Source organism: Drosophila miranda, chromosome 3 (genome assembly GCF_003369915.1).
Source record: "Drosophila miranda strain MSH22 chromosome 3, D.miranda_PacBio2.1, whole genome shotgun sequence".
NCBI classification, from domain to species: Eukaryota; Metazoa; Arthropoda; class Insecta; order Diptera; family Drosophilidae; genus Drosophila; species Drosophila miranda.
Genome location: NC_046676.1, coordinates 19,226,426 through 19,252,856, shown reverse-complemented (window position 1 = coordinate 19,252,856; position 26,431 = coordinate 19,226,426). Strand labels below are relative to the sequence as shown.

The 26,431-nt window shown below is 43.1% G+C and overlaps 1 protein-coding gene and 1 long non-coding RNA gene across 26 annotated transcripts in view; both read left to right on the top strand.

Moving 5' to 3' along the window:
- Window positions 1-25,956, top strand: part of LOC108158029 (protein muscleblind) — a 129,893-nt gene extending 103,937 nt beyond the window's left edge. For 4 of the 25 annotated variants that reach the window (XM_033392213.1, XM_033392209.1, XM_033392210.1 and 1 more), the window contains 5 exons: window positions 4,383-4,553; window positions 4,714-4,896; window positions 6,384-6,617; window positions 12,506-12,547; window positions 13,090-16,796. In XM_033392213.1, the coding sequence (XP_033248104.1) occupies window positions 4,494-4,553; window positions 4,714-4,896; window positions 6,384-6,617; window positions 12,506-12,547; window positions 13,090-15,144 (2,574 nt within the window). In that variant the 5' untranslated portion in view covers window positions 4,383-4,493 and the 3' untranslated portion in view covers window positions 15,145-16,796. Of the gene's footprint in view, window positions 1-4,382; window positions 4,554-4,713; window positions 4,897-6,383; window positions 6,618-10,877; window positions 11,190-12,505; window positions 12,548-13,089; window positions 16,797-21,806; window positions 21,866-22,351; window positions 22,422-22,908; window positions 23,013-23,944; window positions 24,030-24,621 lie in introns of those variants that run through there. The other 21 variants (XM_033392202.1, XM_033392201.1, XM_033392203.1 and 18 more) reach the window with 17 other exon arrangements.
- Window positions 6,638-10,071, top strand: LOC117188394. The gene is made up of 2 exons (XR_004472564.1): window positions 6,638-7,241; window positions 7,675-10,071. It is a non-coding gene; the product is annotated as an uncharacterized LOC117188394 (long non-coding RNA).
- Window positions 25,957-26,431: the final 475 nt, after the last annotated feature.

Below are 26,431 nucleotides of genomic sequence, written 5' to 3'. Positions count from 1 at the left end.
TGAGCAAACTTTTGCCGCACGTGTGTGGCACGGACCAGGGCCACTGCCACTGCCACTGGACGTTAGTTAAACGTATGCCCCTCTAGGCCCCTCCCCCCCCCCCCCCCCCCCCCCTCTCTCTCTCTCTATATGGTTTGTGTATTGAAAATTGGATTTTCAATTGGTTTGCAAAACGGAAATTAATTCGGGGGCGCAACGGAGCCGAAGCACCGGGCAACCGGGCAACCGGGAGGCGAAAATGAAGCCATGACGTCGTTCGCTCTCCCTCTCTCGCTCTCCCTCTCTCTCACTCGTCCTGGACGTCATCGTCCTCGTGTTGATGATGATGGCGGCGGAATGACCAGTGGCATTGCATACTTTCTGGCGGCTCCTTTCCGGCTCCTCTTTCGCGCCGTGCACTTTAATTAAATTAAGTGAATTTCGGTGCTGATAAGCGGACAAATGGAGGTGCCAAAGAAAGACAGAGAAGAGAGCAGAGAGCGGAGAGCAGAGAGCGAGGAGCTTAAATGAGCAAATGAAACGCAAACATGGCATTCGATACAACGCCCTGCCCCTGCCCCTGCCCCTGCCCCTGCCCCTGCTCCCACCCCCCTTTAAAAGTTAATCCACTTAGCCCCCAAAAATTCTATGCAACATTTTTTTCAATTAATTCGCAAAAGTTCCTCTAGGGTTTTTTCAAGCTTCAAAGATTTAAAGCCCAAACGAGGGGCGGCGGGGGGGCCCTGGGATTCAGTTGCAAATCCCAAAAGTATGCGGAGGCTCCATTGAATGCAACGGCCGCTCGAGCGGATGCATGATTGAAAAAAAAAAAAAAACCCATGGCGTGCCATGGAGGCTCGTCCTTTGTTTCACCAGGGAGATAAAGGGGGTGGGGGTGGGGGGGGGTGGTGTAGCCTGCCATATGCATTGGCTAGTTGAAGGCGAGTTCAGTGACTGTTGCACGGCCTCCCCCTGCCATTGTCTGCGCTCCCCCCCTCCCCCTCCCCCATTGGGCTATTGTTTTGTCATGGGGCTATCTCTGTCTCCATCTCCATCTCTATCTCCATCTCCATACCGGTCTCTCTCTCTCTCTCTCTCTGTTCTAACAAATATTGACCATTTGCCTTTTTGCCAATTTGCATTTTTACAAAAATATTCTCCATCGGCTGGAAATCAAAAAATTTCCCTTATTGGTGGAATTTTTTCTTCTTCATTTTTAATACAATAAATATGGTCCTTAAAGCCGCTCTTTGCCCTCCCTCCGTCCCTCTCTCCCTCTCTTTGGGTATCATTTGCTGGCTGCAATTGCTTTTTGATTATCTCGATTTGTTGTTTGCCTTATTGGTAGTGGTGTGTATCTGTGTGGCAAATAGTTTTCAACTCTCTGCCGTTTCTGGCCGTCGCTGCCCGCATGTGTGTGTGTCCCTGTGTGTGCCCCTGTGTGTGTCCCTGTGTGTGAGTTCTAAAGTGCCAAAGCTTGTACTGCCGTTAGTTTGTATTACCATCCTTCCATTTTTTTTTTTTTGGGCATTGGACTTGTTCAAGACCGGGCAACAACAGTTGCTGCTTATGTTTTATGTAAAGCCTTAAATGGCGTTGCCTCCGTTGCAATTCCGGCCAAGGGGGACACATGGCATGCGATGGCAAAGTGGCTTAACATGAATTGTGCACAGAGCCGGTCTACCGATCGGCAGCAAGTTGGCACCTACAAATCGTCCTGGAACTGCCTTAAAGTTGGATCCATTTCTCATCGAAAGAAAGCAAAGACAAGCCTTTGTCTATCCCCCCCCCAGGACTCCTTTTTAATGCATACCAAAGTCGAACCACTAAACAGTTTTAAATTTGCATAAAAATCCGTTTTATTAACATTCAAAGACGATTCGTATCGCGGCTAAATTGAAGAAAAGTAGCTATCACGCCCCCTCCTAACCCCTCTCCACCCTTCAGGGGGGGGGCCTGAGCAAACTTTGAGTCAAGATTGAGTCAAGCGAGGGGTTAGGGGGTGGAAAATGCCATGTAAATGCTCTTAGGAATGGAAAAAAAAAAAAGAAGCGTAAGAAAAATTCCTTTTGCACTCAACAAAGAAGAAATAAATAACTTTCGAGTCAGATTAGCCAACTTGTCACGAAATGCAAAATGACATTTAATACCCAGGACCTAGGGCCGGCGTAAGGACATCGTCCTGAGTGCTCCGTCCGTGGCGCCGAAGGATCCAAGACGCATGTCGGCCAAATGGCAATGCGATACGCGACGATATACATGACTGGACCTGACTTGCACTTGGCAGGAGAAAACATGAGAAATTCCTTAGCCCAAGCGAAGGACAGGAACGTGCCACCCCCCTCACCCCCCTCAGCACTCGTGGAGCCAAGGCGACATTGTTTCGAGACGGCGAAGAAAAATGGCTCTGAAATGCCATCACTATAAAGCCCCATCCGCAGCCCCAAAAAAAATAGCAAAAGGGGAAAAGTAATCATTGCAATTTAAAGCGGATAATCTGCAGCGGAGGAGGCCATGACTACGGCCACGGCTACGGCCACGGCAGGATGCCAGTTTCAGAGTCCTGCAATGCAAATATGCTGTCTGTCTTTCTGTCTCTCTCTCTGTCTGTCTCTCTGTCTGTCTCTGTCTGCTGGCTCCTTCTCTCCGCGTGCGTGAGTGGACACCATTTGCAATTTTCACACTCGCTTTTCCGTTTTTTTTTCGCACCAGACGGCGAACGGCGAGGCAGCCATGCAGATTACAATCGAAATGACATGAAAATGTTTAGTGTGGCGTGTGGCAAGCAAAGAAAAAAAAGAGACAGAGACAGAGAGAGAAAGCGAAACGGAAGAAAAGTGTCCACCGGGCGAGGCTTCTGGCTTCCAAAAGATAATGTCTGCCAGAAATGCAGAAAAATAATGTCTTGTTCGATTGTGGGGGTCCCTTTAAAGGGTCCTTTAAGGCCATACCTCGTCCTGCCATAATTCATTTATCAAACAAGGCAATTAGCCCACTTTCGATGGACAACAAGTGTGAAATGCTCTCTAAAAAATTGCATTACTATTTGATTGAAGCGAGCCAGAGGCAGACAGCTGCACAGATACAGAGCACAGATACAGATACAGATACAAATACTGCCACAGCTAGAGATACAGTCAATCTGTGGCTGTTGTTGGCTGTTAAATAAACTCAATCGAAGCATTAAATGACAACAAATAAACCAAAAATTGCCTTGCCTCTTCATGTGGCATGCCTGATTGCCAGCGTGTGTGTAAATATTTTCTGAATTCCAATCATTTTCCTTGTGTGCTCCACAAATATAAATATTTGGCGCCTATATTAGTACATAAATTTTGATAATTAATTAAGTTAATGGTGGCTCACTTTTGAGTAGTTTATCAAATAAATATATTCGTTGGGAACAAAAAAAAACCCCCAATATTGAAATGCAAATTGTTCCGACAACAATTATTTGTAAGTTAGCGTCCGGTTTTTGTGGGGGAGTCCATAAATCTTGTGCAGCTTTCATTGCGTCATAAATTTGAAATGCCATCAACAGCAGTGGCAGCCCCACCACTGGGTGCGGGGGGGTTGGGAAAAAAAACCGAGTTGCTACTGTTGCCAGCTCTGTTTGCTCAACGCCCCAATTGTTGGGGTCGCCAGGTCCTCATCCTCGTCCTCCTTCTGGTCCTCATCCTCGTCCTCCTTCTGGTCCTCATCCTCGTCCTCGTCCAAGGCAAACAATCAATTTATGCACACACACACACACACACACACACACACACACACACACTCCTGAATTTTTACATATAAATTTGTGTATGTTTTTTTTTTGTGCCGCTCCACATTCGTGGAGTCGCCTCTTGGGTGCAAATATTTGTTAACTTCATTTGCTCTGAATTAAATATAATTTACATGCCTGCCTGCCTGCATGTTGCATGCCCCCAGGCCGCATTAGCTCTCACTCTCAGACTTTTGGTCATTATAATTATTGTTGACATTTGGGCTTAACCTCCCCCACCCCTCCCCTCCCCCCTCGCACGTGCAAATGAAGTGAATTTTTGTGCAATTAAAAATGAATTTCCAAAAAAAAAATGTTTGCCAGCTCAAAGGGAAATTGCAAACGCATTTGCATGCAGTTAATTGGTTGCAGTGTGGCACGAACCCTGCCCCATGAGTCACCTGTCGAAGGGGAGGAAGCCAGAGACTGCCCCCTGATGGGGGGCATCGCCACACAGATTCAGGTTAAGCGCCACAACAGCCGGTCTAAATATTAACATAAATTAGTTGCTTGTAATTTATTTAGTGCCACAAAAGGCGCTTCCCCCCTCGAAATCGAGGTCTGTCTTTGGCCTCTTTTTTTCCCTGTTTTGGCCAACAATTTACTAACCATTTTTGTTCTTTTGTGTGTTCTTTTGCAGGGCCGCTGTAATCGTGAGAAACCGCCGTGCAAGTACTTTCATCCACCACAGCATCTGAAGGATCAGCTATTGATAAATGGACGCAATCATTTGGCCCTCAAGAATGCATTGATGCAACAGATGGGCATAGCGCCTGGCCAGCCGGTCATATCGGGCCAAGTGCCAGCTGTGGTGAGTGTCCCCCCTCCCCCTACCCCCCCCCCCCCCCCTGAAAAGGGTGAAAATTCGTTCCCAAATAATTTGCCAAATGATATTTTTTTAAGTATTTTTGGGTGCCGCCCCCCCTCCTTAAATGTTCTCCTTCTTGTTCTCTCCCCCCCTTTTTGTGCAGGCCACAAATCCATACTTGTCCGGGATACCGGCCAATTCGTACAGTCCGTACTACACAACAGGACATCTGGTGCCCACCTTGCTGGGGCCCGATCCGTCGGCCGTGTCCGCCCAGCTGGGGCCTGTGGTGCCCCAGGCGGTGCAGGTGCAACAACAGAAAATACCACGTTCCGACAGGCTAGAGGTGAGTTTTGTTTTGCCACAAGGAGTGTGCTGCCGCTGCCGCTGCCGCTGCCGCCGTTTATATGTATCCATTACGCTTACGTTACGTTACGTTACGTTTTACGTTTTACGTTTTAATTACAATTTTACTTACGAAATGCCAATGAATGCCCAAATGTATTACCATTTCGTTACGTTTTGTGTTTTGTTTGTTTGTTTTCTTTTTTTTTGTGTATTTTAATTATAATTAGTATTAATAAAAAAACAAAAAAAATATGTGCTATACAAAAGAACAAATTGCGAGCTAAAACAATGGATATTGTACAGTGTTTTGAGTTCTAATTCGCACAACAACAACAACAAAATCTGACAACGTTCTATAACCCAGAATTGATTTGACAATTGACACACACACACACACACACACACGCACACACAGATACGCGTCTAACAAACCCACAAAAAAAAAAAGTACGCCAAATTTTTGAAGCAACCCCAACTTGATGTTTTTTTTTCCTCTAATAATTCGCTTTTCGATTTTTTTTGTTTGGTTTTTATTTTTTAAGCTCGTCTCTCTGTCTTTCTTTTGGATCTAGTGATCTGTTTTGCCCCGCCCCCCCTCCCTTCAGAATTCTCAATTTGGTTTCCATTTTGCTTTTTTTTTTCCTGTTAAATTCTGATTGAGGGATAGATCTTACAGGCCCCCCAGCAGACACTCCCTCTCTCTCTCTCTACAAAAACAGTCCCCCCCCCCCCTCCCCCACCGAGCTCGTTATGGTTTTTTGTTTGATGTTTTTGTTTGTGTATGATTTCCCTTAATCCTTGCATTCTCGTTGTTCTCTCTATCTATCTTTGTGCCACGTGTTTCTCTTGTGTTCTCCCAAAAAAGGAAACAAAACTAATCGGCATGAAGCAAAAAACTAACAAAAATTAAACCAAATATTGGCTCTAACCACAACAAAAGCAACAGCAACTAAAAAAAAAAAAAAAAAAAAACACTTGCCTGCAAAATAAAAAATATCAACAAATAAAAATAAAAATAAAATATATATTTATATAAAACCAAAAAGAAATGAACTTGTTACTGAATATCCTTCCATTATTTCCAAAAACAACAACAAAAAACACACACCTTCTCCGCCTAAAAACACACCACAACACACCAACACACCAACCACCACACCACCAACCACCACCACCAACAACCACCACCAACAACCGAAACCACAACTGCTGCCACTTTTGCTATCCGCTGCCAACGCCCGCAACCAACCAATCAACCAACCAACCAATCTGCAATCAACTCTACTCCGAACTCCGATCGATCCAATGGCGAATTTCAACAACAATCAACAACAACCAATCAACAACCAACAACAACAATGATAATGTGTGTGCGTGTGCGTGGGTGTGCGTGTGTGTGTGTGTGGCTCGGCCCCCCCCAAACTACCCCACCCCGTCGCCCGTCGCCCGTCGCCCGCCCCCACCACGATCACGATCACAATCCAGGTGTGTCGCGAATTCCTACGCGGCGCCTGCAAGCGCGCCGAATCCGAATGCCGGTTCGCCCACCCGCAGGAGAGTGTCGCCCGCCACGACGATGGCTCGATCACGGTATGCATGGACGCCGTTAAGGGACGGTGTGCCCGTGAACCCTGCCGCTACTTTCATCCCCCCCTGCACCTACAGGCACAATTAAAAGCGGCCCAAACACGCGCCACCGCTGTCGCTGCTGCAGCTGCGGTATGGCTATATACTATATATTTTCTCAATACTTTAACCCACCCCTACCCCCACCCCCACCACCCCCCACACACCTGTTTTGTGTTACCCCCCCCTTGGCCCTTTTTTGTTTAAGCCGCCTAACGTTTTGTTTTTCCAATGTTTGCTGCCTTTCACTAGCGCTGTTTCCGTTTATCTTTTAACTTCAAACAGAAAAATACAACAACAACACACACACAACTTTACTCCTGCACTAACACACACCCCCCCCCACAGCCCCCACCACCAGAAACTCTACCCCTCTCCATAGTATGTTGTTTGTTGTTTAAGGACTCGCCTTAGGCCGTCCGCTAGTTCGAAAATAGTTGATTGAATTTGCTTTAACTTCCAGTGTCCGACGCCCTTTGACCCCCTTTGACCCCCCCTTTGTAATTTAAAGCAAATTTAATTACAATTTCCACGCTGCATGCCCAACAATTTCATTAACTTTAACACAAACCACACACACATATTAAATCTGTCCATCGATTAAAAATAGTTATAAATACCCGTAGTAGTAGAAAATAGAGATTATTCTTCCTTGAGGGGCAATTCTGATCGATATAATGCTGGGGAATATATAGTCTTTAAGAGAGTTATATTCAGGTTTTAACCGAGGAAATATCTGTAGAAAAATCTCCTAGAAATATGGGCTATTATGGGGCTATAATGGGGCTATGTGGGGGGGCTCTCCTCTGCCTGCCAGCTACAGAATTATGCCAGATTTATCTTCCATTAGGGGCATCCACACAATTATGCTCGATATAATGCTGGGGAATATATATAGTCTTTAAGAGAATTATATTCAGGTTCTAAGAGAGGAAATATCTGTGTATTTTGGGGGGCACATCCTGGGCAGAAATTATTTTAGACAAATCTCCTAGAAATATGCAGATAAATATCATAGTTTATGGGGCTATTATGGGGTTATAATGGTGCTATTAGGGGGCTCTCCTCTGCCTGCCAGCTACAGATTTATGCCAGATTTATATAGATATAATGCTGGGAAATATATAGTCTTTAAGAGAGTTATATTCAGGTTCTAAGAGAGGAAATATTTGTAGAAAAATCTCCTAGAAATAAGCAAACAAATATCATAGTTTATGGGGCATTTGGGGGGCTATGAGGGGGCACACCACTCTAGTACCGAGTGCCTTTGGGTATATACGGCTCCTCCAGGGCTCTAAAGGGGGGACTGAGGGGACTCTAAAGACTACAACCCCAGAGGGCAGGCCACAGTCGTGCTGTCAATCGAGTGCCCTGGAAAAGTACGCATTTAGATATTCCTTTTTGTTTTGTCTAGTAATAAATAATTAAATGCTGATAAATTATAATTTTTGGGCAACAAAAAATACAAGCTGGCAAGCGGTATACAATAATCCCCAACGTGGAGTGGCAGGGGGGAGAGGGGGGGAAGCGGGGAAAATATGTTGAGGCTCGCATAAAACACGCCATAAATGTTGATTTTCGTTCGGGCCAAAATTAACATTTATTATAACGCGTTAAAACTTTGAGCACGCAGCCAGCCGGCGAAGAGAGAGAGAGTGAAAGAGAGGCACACAAGCACACGTACGTGATTGCCACGTGTGTGCCGGAGCCAGGTCCTGGCTGGTATCCGTATCAGTGTACGTGTACGTGTCCCTGTCCGTGTCCTGGCTGCCAATGCCGCGTTGTACTTAATTCGCGACTTAATTGCTTTCTGCTGGAAATTTATTTGACGCAACAACGTTGTTGCAGGGCAGCAGGGGATTCAGGGGAGGCAGAGGAGGCAGGGTGGCGGGGTGGCAGCGGGGGGTAGCCAGGTAGATGGCACACATAATTGCAGCATAATATCGTATAAAGTGAAAAATTGTTGCAGCATTTTAGGCGTAATTCAATCGAGGCTTTTCCGGAAGGAAGCCCATCCCCTCCCCCCCCTCCCCACGTGTATATTGTATGAAAATTGTCCTTTGACACACACACACACACACACACACACACACGAGCATAATTGTATTTATGGGTCGTCGTCGTTTAATGCGATTATAGCCCTGAAAAATGAAAGAAATTAAACGCTTACCTCCCTACCACCTCCCTACCACCTCCCTACCACCTCCCTACCACCTCCCTCCCACCTTTCTCCATGTTTGTATTTTATTTTGTAAAATGATTTACCCCGCCTTCATGCTTCCCCCGTAGCTTGTTGATAACCCCACTCTAGTACTCTAGCTTTTCCCATCATAAAAAACCCCACAAAACGTGTATCTTAAGTGATTAGAGACTAGAGATGATCATAGTTATAGTATGGGGCAGATTTAGACGGGGTTTTAGAGCCTTAACGACCGATGCAGCGTTGATGCAGTTTGATTTCTCATTTGGGGTATTCCCTTGCATGACAAAAAAGTCTATATTTATTGTACCCAAAAACTATTCAATGTTGTTATCCACTCATCCAGCCAATATAACCATGTATATATATCTATAGATATCCCAACAACAACAAAAAACAGACCCCGACACACACGAAACTGTATTCCGTATTTATGATTTACACCCCCCTATCCACCCCCTCTCCACCATTCACCCACCACCCCCCAAAAGTTTTCTTTGTCAATCGACGGGCCCACCTGCCAAGCAACAAAAAAAAAAAGGGGGGGTGAAAAACTGCGGAAACAGCCGCCTGCTGTTTTTCTTTTTTGCCCAAAAATGTAAATGTCAACCTGTACTGTGGCCCCCCCATTCACACAGGACAGAGGACACAGGACAGAGGACACCGAACACAGGACATGGACACGAACGACATGGATTAGTCTGGCAGGATAACGTTTGAACCGGAAAATTAACTAAAAGCAGAGATTTCCATGCCAATGAATTGTTCAGCAGAGAGAGAGGCCGAGCCAGAGGCGGCCAGTCGGCTGTTGTCGGTTGTTTTTTTATAGACTCGACCCCAATATCCACACACACACACACACACACACACACACACACATATACACCCATGCCCCAGCGAAGTTGTCGCGCCCAAGCGAATTAATCCATTTGTAGCATTCATTGCCAGAGACAGGACAAGCAGCGACAGCAGCGGCCCAAAAACAGAAAAACAAAAAAACAAAAAAAAAGCTTCATGTCTCTCTCTCTCTCACTCTCTCTATCCCTATCTGCCTCTCTCTTCGTGCGAGTCCATTTAAATGCAAATTTTTGTGCAGTGCCCCCAAATGTATGCTAAGGTTTTTTGCCCTTTCGTTTTTATTTCTGTTTCGTTTTGGGTTTTAGTTATTAGACACACACACAGAGAGAGATCCCCAATTGCGGTGTTAAACGCATTAGCTTGGGCTCTACACCAAAAAAAATGTATGGCCCTGGCTTACAGGCGGGGAAAATCAGGTCAAATCTTGCTCTTAAACATATGTTTATTCCAGCAACGCTGCATCGGTAGGTATAAAGCCCCCCCCCCCCCCACACCACCCCCTCAATACGAGTGTGTGTCAAAAGTCAAATCGATTGTTGGTTTTTATTGCGAACAACTAAGTTAGTTCTAAGCTAAGATCTAGAGTTTAAGACAGAAAGAATGCCCTCTCTCACTCTCACTCTCACTCACTCTCTATCTATCTATCTATCTATCTAACGCGTTCTTTGGCCGGCTTTGCAAGGCTTAATTATATTTGAAATATTTTTCTAACAACACTGGCTTTGAGTTACGCTTTCCACGAGATTAATTTCCATGACATTTTTCAGGCCTAAAAAAATATTTAGTTTTATTTAAGGTCCAACGATAATTCAAGCGGAAATCAGATTTTATTTTATTGTTGATTTCTGCTTGATTTATCAATGAATAATACGGCCATATTATTGTACGAATATATGTATATTTAAACAATTTGATTTGTTTCTATTATTTTACTTATCCGAATATCAAAACACTTTTCCGTACTCTTCTACTATTATGTATTTTTCATCTGTTTGCACAAAACAAAAACGCACACACACCCACGACCACACACACACACACACACACACACACACACATACTGTAAACGCTTCAACGATGGATGGCACACAAAAACAAAAATGTGAAAAAATTCGAAAATTGGACACAAAATTAAATAATTGATGGGAAATGGAAAAATATGAAAACAAAAAAACAATTAAATTGTGACGACACCCGATATAACGGAACCATTTATAATTCATAATGGAATTTGGAAAACTCTCTTTTAATGCACATAAAATCACACACACACGAACACACACACACACACACAGACCTCACCTGTTACGGCACACCACCACCCACACCACCATCACCACCAGCAACAACTACAACAACAACAGCAACAACAACAACAACAACAGCAGTTGCAACAACAGCTGAACAACATCAACAACAACAACAACAACAACCACTGCAGTGCCGCAACCACATCAACAACAACAACAACCACAAACAACGCTGCCGCCGCCGCCGCTGCCGCCGCTGCTGCCGCCGCCGCCGCCGCCGCCGTCATGGGCCATCACCATACAGCAGCACTGGAAGTGGGCAAGAAGCGGGCAGCGGACACAGATCTGTTTCCACTGGTATTTTTTTGTTTTTTTTTTCCTTATCCTTTTTTCACTTTGTGTTTTCTGTTTCGTTTGATTTCCGTTTTTTTTTACATTTTGTGGTTGATTTTTGCCTTTCATTTGATATTCTCTGATTTTAATGCTTCGTTTTTTTTTTTCTGTTTGTTGATTGTTGAAAATAGTTTTCCATTTGCGTTGCATGCTTTTAGGCGGGTGAAGAATATATTTCACTTAAGCTAACTATCTGTTAGCCCCCCCCCCCCCCCCCCCCCAACAATACGGGTTTGGTTTTTTTGTTGTTTTTTTTAACATCCGTTGGAATGCTTTCGAAGCACCAAACCAGCCCCCCCCACTACACATTCAGTCATTCATTTAGTCATTTATTCAGTCACTTACCTGCACATCAAAGTGCCCTCAATTAACGTTGATTATCAGCATACCCCACCCCCGCCACCCACCACACACTCACACTAATCAGCATACACACAGGCATTCCACAGCGAGGGGCATGAGGGGGCATGAGGGGGCATGAGGGGCATGATATCAATCACACAGCACAAGCACCATTCACGTGGCACAAAAGTGTTAATTAAAATGATTTAACCGATAAATGCGCCAAGGCTGGGGCGTGTCTTCTTTCTTTTGGGCCTTTCCATCTGCCACTGCCTCTTGCCACTGCCACTTGCCACTGCCAGCTGCAACTGCCACAGCTATCGCTATTCAGTCGCTCAGTCGCTGCCGTTGGCTGTTGCTTAATTGTTTAAGTGCTTTTGCTGGTTAATTAGTTGCAACATGCATATATCCTTGATTATCCTTTCGCCATCATGCTCTACACACACACACACACACACCCACCCACCCACCACACTCACGCACACTATTTAGGACTAAGTATATATATATACCAATACCAATACCAATACCAATACCAATACCTATACCTATACCTATGAATATAATTGATTGAACTGTGCGAAGGATATATCCACTAATTTCATTTGTGTTCTCTTCTCTCTCTCTCTCTCTCCCTCCCTTCCTCTTCATTTTTGCTCTTCCACACAACAACACACTCTTCCGTTCGATTATTCTCTCTCTCTCTCTCTCTCTTCCACTCTCTCTCTCTCTCAATCAATCAATCTGCAATCAATGTGTGTGTGCGCCTAACCCTCTGATCATCAATCAACCAATCAACAAATACCGTTATAACCCCAACAACTACAACTACAACAACAAATCAAAAAATTATATCATCCACTAACTGAATAATCAACCAAAAACCAAAAACCAAAAACCAAAAACCAAAAAACCAATCCGATAAATGCCACAAAAAGATGGATGTTAAAACGGTTGGTTCATTTTACTATGAAAACTTCGTAAGTACTCCAACAAACAACAACAACAACAACAACAAATTACAACAACCAAATAAAACACCATAAAATATGTATATCCTGCATAAAATACGAAACTTTTGAATGCAAAATCGATCAAAAAAGAGCCTGACAAAAATTGGAGAAAAAAAAGATCAACGGAGAAAGGCTTTTCCATTTTCCTTCACTGAAATACAGCTTTTAGCGCCCTTTCGCTACCTTTCGCATGGAAATTTTTGCTTCGAATTCGCTTTCATTCATTATTTTTTTGTTTTGTTTTTTATATACAATAGAGTTTATTTTTTTTACGTACGTTTTCTGTCTTTCTCTCTCTCCCTCATCGAAAATTGGCATTAGAAAAGAGAAGAATTGTAGTAGAAAGAAAGAAAAATCAAAATCAAGCTCGTTTTTAAGCAATTTGTTGTTAAAGTATCAATACACATATATATATATATACGAATGTAGAAAAAACTAAAAGAAGAAGGCCCAAAGAGAAAACTAATATCTCTTTGTATTGCTCTCTCTCTCTCTCTCTCTCGCTTTAGCAATTCTCTGGAATGGTACCATTCAAACGTCCAGCTGGAGAGAAGTCTGGCATTCCAGTGTATCAACCCGGTGCGACTACGTATCAGCAGCTAATGCAGCCCTATGTTCCAGTCTCATGTGAGTATCCCCAACAACAACAACAACTACAACAACAACTACAACAACATCAACAACAACAACCACAACAACAACAACAACAACAAGTACTACTACTACAACAACAACAACAATTAGCGTTAAGTAGCGCCATAACAACAACAACTACAACAGCAACAACAACAGCCAGTAATAATATTATTAACAACAACAACAACAACAACAGCAGCAATAACAATAACGCCATTCACGTAAATGCTGTAATTGCTACTGCCATCAATCCATCAATCACAACCGCATCAATCGATCAATCAGCTGCTGCAGCAGATAAACCCACTAATAAACCCAGTGACGATGGTCACGATAACGATACCGATAACGATAACGATAAAGCTGACGGTGATGCTGCTGACGAAAAAGAGAATGATATTCCAAAAGACACTGACGATCACAATGAAACATCGAAGCCAAACCCAAGTCCCCCTTCAATCGATTGTAATGCAACACAAACAATTGCAACAGCAGCAGCAGCTACAGCTGCCACAGACTCTGACCCAGACGCACAGGAGACACAGACAGCAGCAGTGGCCACCTCATCCAGTGATAGCTCTCCCGCCTCCTGTCCAAGCCCACCCACTGACAGCAGCCTGCTGCCCCTGCCGGTGCCCCAGCCACCCAATGGCGACAATAACAATTACCTGTCCTATATCAATAACAATTTAACCAACGGCCAACGGATCAAGTCCGCCAGTCCGCCCGAAGAGCCACTCAATGAGGAGACAGACCAGGCCCCAACAGCAGCTGGGGCCACCCTGACCTCGCCTCCGCGTGGCTATAGCAAATATAACGGCGATGCCTACCAGAGGGCCAGCAATGCCGCGTACTCCATGAATGGCCACAGCACTGGGATACTGCCCACGCCCACCAGCACCTCGCCCACAGTGACGTATCAGTCCCAGGCTCAGGCCCAGGCTCAGGCCCAGGCACAGGCACAGGCCCAGGCCCTGGCACAGGCACAGGCCAATATGCAGCGCATCAACTATGCCATGCCCGCCTACAGCTATGCCAATTTGTACTCGCCCTACAACAGCGGCACCTCCTCCATCGTGAGCATCGCCGGCAACACGCCCTCCTATGTCCAGGCCCAAATGCAGCAGCAGCAGCAGCAGCAGCAGGCCCAAGCCCAGGCCCAGGCCCAGGCTCAGGCCCAGGCTCAGGCACAGGCGGCCTATGCTCAGCAGGCTTATGCCGCATATGCGGCCGCTGCAGGACTCACGCACACACAGCCAACGGCAGCCGCTGGCGGCTACTATGCCGATCCCGCTGCCCTGGCCAAGGAGGTGGCCCAAAAGAACTACGCCCTCAAGGTGGCCAGTGCCGCATCGGCGGCGGCGGCGGCGGGCAAGTCGGGATCCCATTCGGCGGCCGCCTACACAGGCATGACCCTCAACAAGGGATTTGTGTCAGCTGCAGCTGCCCCGCAGCCCGTTCAGTCGCCACAGCCGCAGGCCGTCTCCATGGCCACCCTGCTGCAGATGCAGGCCCAGGCCCAGGCCCAGGCTCATGCCCAGGCCCATGCCCAGATGCGCCAGATGGGATCCTTGCCCAATTCGGGCATGTCCACGCCCATGGCGCCTGGCACGCCCCTCCGCTCGGGCAGCGCTGGCGGTGGCCAGGCGCCGCAGTACGTGTCGGGAGCTGCGGCCGCCTCTGGCGCCCTGATGCGTGCCCCCTCCCCCATGCAGTATGCCGGAGCCCAGGGCTACTTTTATCCGGGCGTAATGTCCGCTCCGGCCGCAGCCGCCGCCGCCGCCGGATATGCGGCCTATGCCATGCCCTCGAGTCAGGCGGCAGCGGCGCAGCAGTATGCAGCAGCAGCAGCAGCAGCTGCCGCCGCTGCGGCCGCCCAGGGGGCAGCCCCAGGTCAGAATCCCTACAAGAAGATGAAGACGTCCTAAAAAGGGACCCCCATTACCCCCCCCCCCCCCCCCCCCACACACACACACAAGCAAAAACTGTACTTAAAAGCTCTCCCGTCACACATCGAAGACGTGAGAAATATGTGCCTCAGAAGTAGAACGATTAGACTTTAGTTGTTAGACACCACCACCCCCCCCCCCCCCCACACGATCGCGCACAAGAAGGCTTTGAAAAAGCTCTCCTCACTAACACACGCGCGCATGCTGCCCTGCCCCCCGGCCCCCGCCCCCTGACTTACTAACACAAATGCCGCGCAGCTTGCAACGAACGAAAACTCTTTTGCCATTAAGTTATTAACGAAAGGAAACACAAACCTCACTGTGGACTTGTAAGGTATTGCCATTACTCTCAAATGCAAGACAACGAAGAAGAGAAGCTTTCGAAAAGCTTTCAGAGAGCAGAGACACACGACAAGAAGAAGAAGAAGAAAAAGAAGAAGAAGAAGAAGAAGATGATAGATTTACTTAAGTTCCTTCTCTGGTTAGAAATTAGTCAAACACTAAACAGAAACAAAAGAAGATAAGAATAGGGAGATCGGCAAAGGCAATGTGATAGCACACCCCCCCTCCCCCTCGCCCTCCCCCACCCAGCACACCAAACAAATACGAAAAAATCAATCCCAGCTGCTGCTGCTGCTGTTGCTGTTGCAGTCGCACTCACTCACGCCAGAATGAGCGCTCTCTCTCTCTCGATGAGCTGGCTCTCTGAAAGCTCTATACAGATCCGCCTGCTGCTGCTGTTACTGTTACTGTTGCTGTTGCAGTCGCACCCGCATAAATGCAGTAACCGTTCCTCTATTGCTCTTCACCCGTCATCTGTTGAGCGCGCTCTCGCTATCGCTGTCTCTCCTTAAATGTTTACATAGATAGCGGCCATAAATATCGTGAATGCTGTTGTAATTGTTTTAATTAAATTGTTGAGCAACGAGAGAATTGTGCATAACGTAACGGAATATTGTCTAGTTATATAGAAATACTACTACTTATACGATATACATACATCATAGCTGTACGTGCTGTATGCTGCTACTATCTACTATATTTATACACACCCCCACAGCCCACACCCCACACACTCTGTACTCTTCTAACACACACACACACGCTCATTCGCTCATACACCCATACACCCATACAGACTCTGTAAGAGAAGAAAGAACGATCTGTAATCGTATATTTAAAGCCTTACTAAACACAGATATCATTCTCTAACACACACACACACACGCACACTCTGACACCTGTTAAGCCACCCATCAAAATTAATTAATTCATTAATCAACATTATGTTTGTCAAAAATTTAAACCCAAAAAAAGAAGTATGTAAAACTTTTCTTTTTCATTTTCGTTCACACACACCCACACACCCACACACACTTTATCGCTATCTTTCAATGTATTTGTAAATGTTTGTTCTTTCTGTAATCAAATGTTAAAAAGAATAAAATCATTGGCAAACAGAATTAAGTTTTTTTTTTAAGTTAGATCTCTCGTGTGATTATCAGTTTATCAGTTTCTCTCTCGCTCTCTCTCTCTATTCTACATATGTAATTTTTTTTTTATTTATATATATTTTATGTAAAAGAAACCAGTTTTTAATGTAGTTATTACATAAATAATTTATTAAGAAATCAAAAAAAAAAAATAGAAAATTAATTTTTTGCCACTGACTTGCGCGCACTCACCTAAGTCTTAGACACAACACGCCCCACCAGCACACAACAGCCCAGACCATCCCCTACATTTTGAGTAAAAAAAAAAAAAAAATAAAATAAAAAAATAAACATCCTTACATTATGTTATGATAAATACTATAATCTCTGTCTCTCTCTCTCTCTGTAAAATTGTTCTTAATTGAAGTAATTCTAATGTCGTTACAACAAACAGATTTTTGATGTGTTTTTGCCACTAATTCTTATCCTAATTCTAAATCTAATTCTAATTTATAGTTTCGATAGTTTTTATTAATGTTTTATTTGAAATATATATCGTGTTTTTATCTATCAAACAACAAACAACAACAAATATATATCCTATTCTGTGTGTTGGTATTCGACTTTATTCGATTTTATTTAGTTTTTCCGTTGTGCCGCTTTTCTCATTCATTCCAACCCTTTAAGTATCCGGAATAAAACCAAGAAAAACCACCCCCCCACACACACACACACCTACACACACATACACTTGCGCTTAACGGCAGAGCAGCACTCGTATACACCCCACGCCCCCTAGAGCTTTCCTCCCCGTCCTGAACCTTTTTCATCATCTTCTTACATCTGTATATGTTTTAGCTCTTAGTATAATGGCAATGGCAAGCAAAATGAGTACGCTAACGGTAGAGAGATCTATATATCTACATATATCTACATATATAATAGTTGTAAACCTCTGAGCAATATATATCGTACCATATTTATCTGTATCTGAATGTATGCCTATATGGGCCAGCTAATTGCTTGGCTTATTCAAACAATACTCGATAAGAACGATGCTTAAACATGCAGCGAGACTGTACTCCTACTATATCTATGTCTTATATCCTCTTTATGTCTTGCCTAACATTTACTATATATATATATATATATATATACATATGTATGTGTGTTGTATGGTTACACCCGCGCAAAGTGTCTAGAACCCAACAGAAAACTAACAGCAAGAACACAATCTCCACTGCATGGCGCAAAGATAATACAAATAACAAATGACATGCATTCCAGAATCTAAGACATATTTTACTCCGCTTAAGCACACTCCGCCCCCCACACAAGAACTGCTTCAATTACAAAATACAATATAGAAGTGCCGTTAAAACAAGATTACAAATACAAAGACTAGGGATAAGCGAGGCATTTTGCTGAATTACAGAAACCACATTTAGAGGCTTCTTTTTTTTTTAGATCTTGTTTTCTCTCGTTAGACAGAAGTACAGTACCGTCCAAAACGTAGCAAAACGTAGTTTATTGGCGCACTCTCTCTCTCCATTTATATATTTTTTTTTTTGTAGCACACATACACTGAGAGAAACACTATACGATTTAGAGTAATTTCTGCTTTCATCATCGACCACAAATGTGAGAAAAAAAAAAAAGAGAAAAAATATATATATGTGGCAGATATAAAAATGCATGTTGCATAAGATGAAGAAGAAGAACAAAACGATGTTTATCGAACAAATTGAATTCATGACATATTTAACCAGACATGCATACATATATAATGTATACACACGCCTATAAACAAGCAATAAACACACACACACACACAACCAAACACAAACACACACACACACACACACACACACACACACCTATGAATATATGTTATATGTATGTGCTAACATTAGTCGTACGATTATAAAAGGAAAACAAACCAAAAAAAAACAAATTATATTGAAATTATATTATATACGTTTTATTGTAAAAACCGTAAAAAACAACTTGTTGGCTTCTTTTACTTGAACATCGAACCTCGAACCTTGAACCTTGGAAAGTGATCGAAAAAACAAAAACCGAAACTAACATTCTCCGTTTCTCTCTCTCTCTCTCTCTGTCTCACCCACTACTAATCCATAAAAAACAAACAACTGTTTTGCCGTGTGTTGTCTCTCTCTCTCTCTCTTTCTCTCTATTTATTGGCTGTTTAATATATATAGTTTATTATTTATTCCTAAGTTGGTATTACTCATTTTGCTCACGTGCGAGGCCGCCAAAAATACTTGTACTTTTCTTACGCTTCTTTTACATTTAACAATCCTCAGCTCTCAATGTGTGCTCTCTGCTCGACCATACAATCCTCACACACCACTTTAGCCACCTCTTTTATCCTTTTGGTAGAAAGTCCCAGCAAAACACACACACATTTTTTGCCAGAGAAATATTACTGTATGGCTTAATAAACCAGAAGATACTCTCTAGAGTTAAGCGCTTTTTGTAATGTTTTCAAAGAAAATGCTTCGAATAATTTATGTATAATTTCTGCGTGCCTATTAAATAATCTGATTTTGGTTTCAAGGCCCCTAAAATACGCGAAGTTCGGAACATTTTCTATGTTCAAAGAGGAGGGAATTTAGAGACTGTCCATTCCTAGCCTCTAGCCTATTCGGTTCTGCCTTTAAAACTTTAAGAACAACCAGTTCTTCCTCACTCTTTTCACTGGATTTACCACAATAACAGAAGTGGAATTTCCAATAATCACGGAAAGAGTTTAAAGTGCTCTCCGCCCAGATTTGGGCCCCTTTTCGGCACGTTTCCAGGACCTCCAAAGGTCTCAAAATATACCCAATGATCCAAGTTTACCTCGAAGCCTTTTCTTTGGCCTCATTGCAAAGCTCAAGTACAGTAGTAGCTCTGTCTCCCTTTCTGTCTCTCTCTCTCTCTCTCTCTGCTGTCGATCGCTGGATGATGTTTTGCGGCGAGAAGTATTTATTTTTATTTTTTGATAAGTTTCGATTCGATTTTCTTGGATATTTTACTTAAATTTTGATTCGTTTGTTGTGTAATTTTTCAGCATGTGCTCAATGAAAAAACCAGAACTTTTTTGTAGCAAGTATTCTACCGATTTGAACATGAGTATGATGTGTATTGAAACCAGTGGCTGTATCTTTCCGTCCTCTATATATACGCATTTTTCTCTCTGTATCGCTCGCTCTCGCTCTCGTACTCGCTCTCTGCCTCGCTCTCACCCACGCGAGGGAGATCGATATATCTATAGATGTAATACATACATTCCGTTTTGCTCACACACATAAGTATATAACTCTCGAGTATGGCTTCTGCTCAAGTGGCATGTGGTATGGTAAGCGCACTCCTAAGGTAAGCTGGTGCACCTGCCCCACCCCCCCCTCCACCCTGATACCCGCTATATATAGTATATATATATATATAGTGCAATCATATATACATAGATGCTAAGTATGTCTAATAACCTTTTGTTTTTCGTAGATTCTCGTTTGTCGTTTAACAGCTTCGATCGGAGATTGATGTACGATTTTCCTAGCCCAAAAACACACACAAACAAACACACACACACACACACACATAAGAAATATGTTATTAACATGTGTCCTCTTTTTTTTTTTGTGTTTGTTTTGTATTTTTTAACTGACTTTTTCTTTCTTTTTTTTCGTAACAGCAGGATGTGAGAAAAATGTAACACACACACACACACACACACACACACACATAAAACACACATATTTAGATTATATTTGTAGTGCCAAAAAGTGCTTTCTAGGTTGAAGTTTTGCTTTGTGGAAGCGACACACGTGCGAGAAAAATGCTTGAGAACGACCAACATCTAATATATATCGTATCGTACAACTGCTTCAACTTTTGCCCGTGCTGGAAGATCAAGAATATATATAGTCCCATAATACTCACACACACACACACAAACAGAGTGGTAAACCTCCCTCCACCGAAGAATTTATCAAAGTTTTCTCTTTTCAATATCGTATATCTATCTATCTATGAGATTTTATTGACTTTTGCAGGCTTGTTTGTATTGTATTTAGTAAGTATTTGCCTTATTTTTCTCTGTGTGTGATGTCCCCGCCCCCTTTTGGCTTTTTTTTTTCCTCTCTCTCATTTACAGTGCTTTTGGCTACAGTTTGAAATGCGCTTCGAATTGCTGCTGGCGCATACATATATATTTATTTAAATACTTTTAATTGCCTTGTTTTTATTTCAGAGTTTTGCTGCTTGCAACCGGCTTTAGTCTCCTGCTTCATTGCTGTTTAGTTTTTTTCGTTGTTTGTACTGTGTTTTTTTTTCTTTCTAATTACCTTTTTATTTGCAGCGTGAACCTAACTCTGCCGCTAACTTGGCTTTTACATACATATTTCCTGCCATTGCCACCCCTCCCCGCCCCCGCCAAAGAGTATGCTACTGTTTTATAATTTGCCTGCTGCTTACCCACTCCGCGGACTGTCCATAATCCTCGATAGTTTTAAGTGCCACCTGCCGCCTTTGTTGCAACAGCAAACAACAAGCCGCACGAACCGAAAGCAAACTTTTCCGTCAGCAAACAGTTAATTACGTAACAGGCCAAGGATGGCATGTTAACATTTATTAATTCGTGTCCTTCGGTACCCCACGATATTATTTGTTCTTGCCCCCCGTGTCGTGTGGCTTGTTGTTTCGCCAGCCTAATTTTAAGACTTTAAATAATGCAAGTAATAAAAAAAAAATCAACTAATTTATTTTCATTTCTTCAATGGATTTTATACACACAGAATATTCATTTTTCAATCATTTTTCTACCTCTTTTTTACATGCTAACACACACATGCGCCAAAAATATAAACAAATATAAACAATTCTTTCACATTTTTTGCATGAAACAAAATATTGACATATATTTAATTTATCAATAACTACAATCACGCACGGAATTTTGGATTGAAATGCTGCATGGAAAACCAAATAAAAACTAAAAACCAAAAAAAAAAAAAAAACAAAAAAAAACCCCCCAAATTAAAACCGATTATGTGTTTTGTTCTCTTGCACACACACACACACACACACAAATACGCATTTTTTGTGTGTGTGCTACCATATACCATATATAAATATTTATCATTGCGTTTTGCGGCATGTTTTTCGGCTTTATGATACAATAATACAATCATGGCTGAATAGCAAATCAGAAAATACCCCTTAACGCCTCCTGTGTCATCTACACGGATGCCAGTGGACAGGTACAGCCTAGCCCGCCCCCCCCACCCCCCACATTCCTGCCTGCCGATTGTTAATCTTAAGAACTATAAACCCCCCCACCGTCAAGGAAATAAAACACAAACTGGGAGCAGCAGCAAGTAGAAGCTAAGAAAGTGTAGCTGTATGTCCATCCTTCGTGTTAATCAAATTAAAAGCTCGGCGGCCGCTCCCTCAGACAAAAGCGCCCGGCGGCAGAGTGGGCCACGAAGAGCGAAGCCACTGCCAAAGGCGTTGCCCAGTGACGTTGGACGTTGGATGTTGAGGATGATGTCAGGAGGCACACCTCTGTGTCATAGCTGTTAGCGCAGTTGCTTGTTAAACAAACAAACAAACACACACCTGACACCCGACACACACACACACGCTGACACACGCTGACACACACTCTTCATCGACAGAGCTCTACTCCTTTACTGTATATGTATATATGTATTGTATGTATATGTATCTGTGTATTCTCTCCATAGCCCAACCGGAACGGGGCGTCTTGTACACTCAGAGTCCGATGCTAATGAACGGCACCTTTTACATAATTAGGTATGAAAGAGGTCGAGTCCGAACCCAACCACTCCCCTCCCCCCACCACCCCAGCCCATCTGCTCGTCTCTGTGCGTGCTGCTGCTTCGGCTTGGCGCGAGCTTTTAAGCTTTAGCTTTAGCTTTTCGTGTGCATCGATCGTCCTCTCTTCGATTTTGATTTTTGCCTGCTCCTCTCTCTCTCTCTCGCAAACTCTTTTGCTCTGCCTTCCGAGCGAATTTCGACTTTCGAATTTCGACTTCTCGACTTACAGTTTTTCGGCTTTCGGCAGCTTTCGTTATTGTTTTCCCTCTCTTTCTCTCTTTGTGAGGCTTGAAATTTCTTTTTGGCTTTCGGCAGCTTTGGTTTTTGTTTCCTCTCTGTCTCTGTCGCACTCGCAGCCCTGACATAATGATGGTAAAGAAAAATTAACCCAACGTATGTAATACGTTCTCTCTCTTTCTTTTTTCTCTCTCTTCTCTCTCTCTCTTTTCTCTTATATTTCTAGTGCCGCCTATTAGGATATGTAATTGTTACAGCCTTCTAGTATCGCCCCCAAGTAGAACCTAAGATTCAGATCACATTTCTTGTATTTCCCCCCTCCATTACCGAGTGAGTGAGCAGAACAGAATATAACAAAAAACAACAACAACAAAAACGAGGTTTCTTATAGGCTTTTTATGGGCTTTTTCCAGCTTTGTCCGGCTTTTCTTGGCTCAGTTTTACATACAAAAAAAAAAAAAAAACAAAAAAAAATACTTGCTGCTTCCCCGAATGTGTTTTATTTCGTGGCAAACTTTATTTCTAAGCTCTGCGTTTAAGTTTCCTTTAAGATCCAAACACACACACAAACACCCCCCCCCCCCCCCACGCCCCACATTAAACGCCCCTTACGCGAAATCACAAAACCCGTCCAGAGACATTTTTTTTTTCGATTCATTTGCAATGCCATTTTTATGATTTATTTCTACCTTACGCATTTCCTCCTAGAGAACTACAATTTCTACAGTATTTAAGTCGAACAGAAAACTAGCTTAACATTAAATATATACCCATGTGAAATACCGAAAAAAACGAACCAATTACAATTTATATATAGTACCATAAATAGTTAGTTAGTGATATTTAACAACGACTAACATCCGGAACATCCACCAACCCAAAAAACCATCAAAGCGATTGTAAACCCGAAAAACCAAAAAAAAAAAAAAAAAAAAAAAAAAGTATTTATTATAAAAAAAAAAAAAAAACCATTAACCATTTTCAAATATTATAACAATATAACTAATTTGTGCTCTTTTTCTTTTCTTTTTTCTGCTCTTCTCTTTTTTTCGAAACTGAAAAAACCGATGAAATATAAAAAAATTACCTATTCCCCGAAAACCCCCAAAAACCAACAAAACAACACAAAAATTATGTTTGAAAAATAAAAAAAAAACCTTTATGATTTTCCTCTCAATTCGGTTACCGTTTGCATCCTGCCATACATATTCCCCGACACGAAACAAAAACCAACCTCATGTCCTCAAAAATCGATAATCTAGTTACTGGACACCCTCCCGGTGTGCCAAGATTTTAATAGATCTATGTGCAGTCGGTTAAATTGTAGATTCGTTCATTTAACTGAAGGTAAGTGCATGTGCCTTATGTTCTGTACCTTCTGTACCCCCTATATCCACTTTCTCCTTACTTTCCCTTACTTTTATATGCTTTTAGTGCTTTCTTATTCTAGAGATTTGTTGAGAAGACTTTTCCGACTTCCGACTTTTATTCTGATTTGTAGTTAGGAAAACACGAACATTCATTTTTTTACCGCTGCAATTGGCTGACGTTTTTTTTTTTTTTTTTTTTTTATTGAATTTTTGGGAAAATCAATTTCTGTTTCCTGTTATCTGTTATTTTTTGGTTTTATTTCGATTTTCGTTTTGGCTTAATCGAAGATATATCTATTACAAACACACACAAAGAAATACACCAGAGAAAATGATAAAAAAAAAAATGTAGAGATCGAAGATCGGATGACTTTCACAAGGGTTTTGTTACGATAGTATGTCGCCGTGTCCCACTCCTCGTCCCCTCATGCTCTCATACGATCATGAAACGATATTTTTTGAAAGACCTTTCACCGTTTTCTAGTCAATCCAAAAAACCGCCTTTACTCTGTATGTGGTGTGTGCCTTACTAATTTGTGTCCCGTTCTCTTTCCACGCACGCCGCGCAGATGACAAGGTCGAGGTGATTGATCAACGTGTTGCTGTCTGCCGCGATCATGCCAACAGCCAGTGCCGCCGCAAGCAGTGTAAATACTATCACATACCCATTGTCCTGCCGCCGGCCAACATCATGGCTGCCATGATCACAAATCCAAACGAACAGCAACAGCAGGCCAATGCTGCTGCAGCTGCAGCTGCTGTCGCTCCCAATTCTGGCTTTAATGGCGCTGGAAATTTGATCATCATTGAGCCGCAACAACAGCCACAGCAGCAGCAACAACAACAACAACAGCAGCAGCAGCAGCAGCAGCAGCAGCCGCTACAGCAGCAGTACAGCTACCACAGCAACGGCAACTACTACCAGAACAAAAGCATCTATCAGCCGCAGCAGCAGCAGCAACAGCAACAGCAACAGCCACATCCACATCCACATCAACAGCCACACATCACCTACCACTGCAGCTCGCCCTATTCCCCCTCGTCGGCTTCGTCGTCGTCCTCCTGCTCGATAGCCACCTCGCCCACCCTCTCGTCGGCTACGACTCTGTCCACCACATCGACAGCCACCATGCCCACGGCCCAGCAGCAGTATGCCGCCGCCCCCACAACGACCACCTACTTGAAGGCGGCCCCGGCCTACTACACCGATGCCACGCCCACTCTGGTGCTGAGCAGCGACTACAACTCGAACTGCATCCCCATTCAGGCGGCGCCGTTCATCTCGCTGCAGGCGGCCCCCCAGCAGCACCACCTGCTGAAGTACACCGCCCAGCAGCCGCACGCCACCTATGTGGGGCACCATCACTATCAGCCCCAGTTGGGGGCAGTGGTGGCCACCACAGTGACGGCCATGCCGGCCACCACGATCAGTGTGGCGCCGGCAGCAGCAGGACCCACAGTCGTGGCGCCATCGACATGCATCTAACTGGCAGGCGGCAGAGAAGCGGCTGGGGGTTGGGGGTTTTTTTTGTATTGTACCAATCTCTCACGTAATTAATTCCTTTTGAATCCTTTGAATACAAAAGTCTCCACACATCACATCACAGCTATAGATACTTTTCTAGAATATTCCACATGCCACACGCCACACAATCATTGAAAACGAATCAAAACCAAAACTTTGGAATTACAGTCTCCACACACACACACACACACACACACACACGCACACACGCACACACGCACACCACAAAGGTTGAAAAGTGAAACTATTTACAAATCCAAAAGATCTTTTTTTTTTTTTCAAGCAAAGCCTCTAACGTGTGTGTGTGTGTGTGTGTGCGTGCGTGTGTGGCATGCATCAAGTGGGGAAAATACTGAGTGAAGACTCTAAAAAATTAAATTAAAACAGAAATTAAACAAAAACAAAATATATAAAAAAAAAACAGTGTTTAGTGTTGTTAAATGAAAAAAATAAATATAAAAAAAACAAAAAAAGATTAGCAATTAAAAATTGAAATAAAAATAAAAATAAAAAGTAAATAAAAACCGAAGCGAAAATTGAAACGCAGTTGAAATAAAATTAGTTACAAACTATTTTAAAACTCTAGTGTTCCATATTTCAAGGCAAACAAAAACAAAAACAAAAACAAAATAGTAATCGAAAGTCTATAATCAAGAGGAAGAATGCTAGAGGAGTGTTAATATTAGCCTAACGTTAAGCCTGACAGACACTTCACAGGGGGGAAAAAATAGTCAAAATTAATCAAAAAACAAAACAAAAACAAACAACAACAGAATACGAATAAACCATGGATAACTAATATATATATATACCAATAATCATAACGATTACCATAAAGATGGAAATAAAGTACA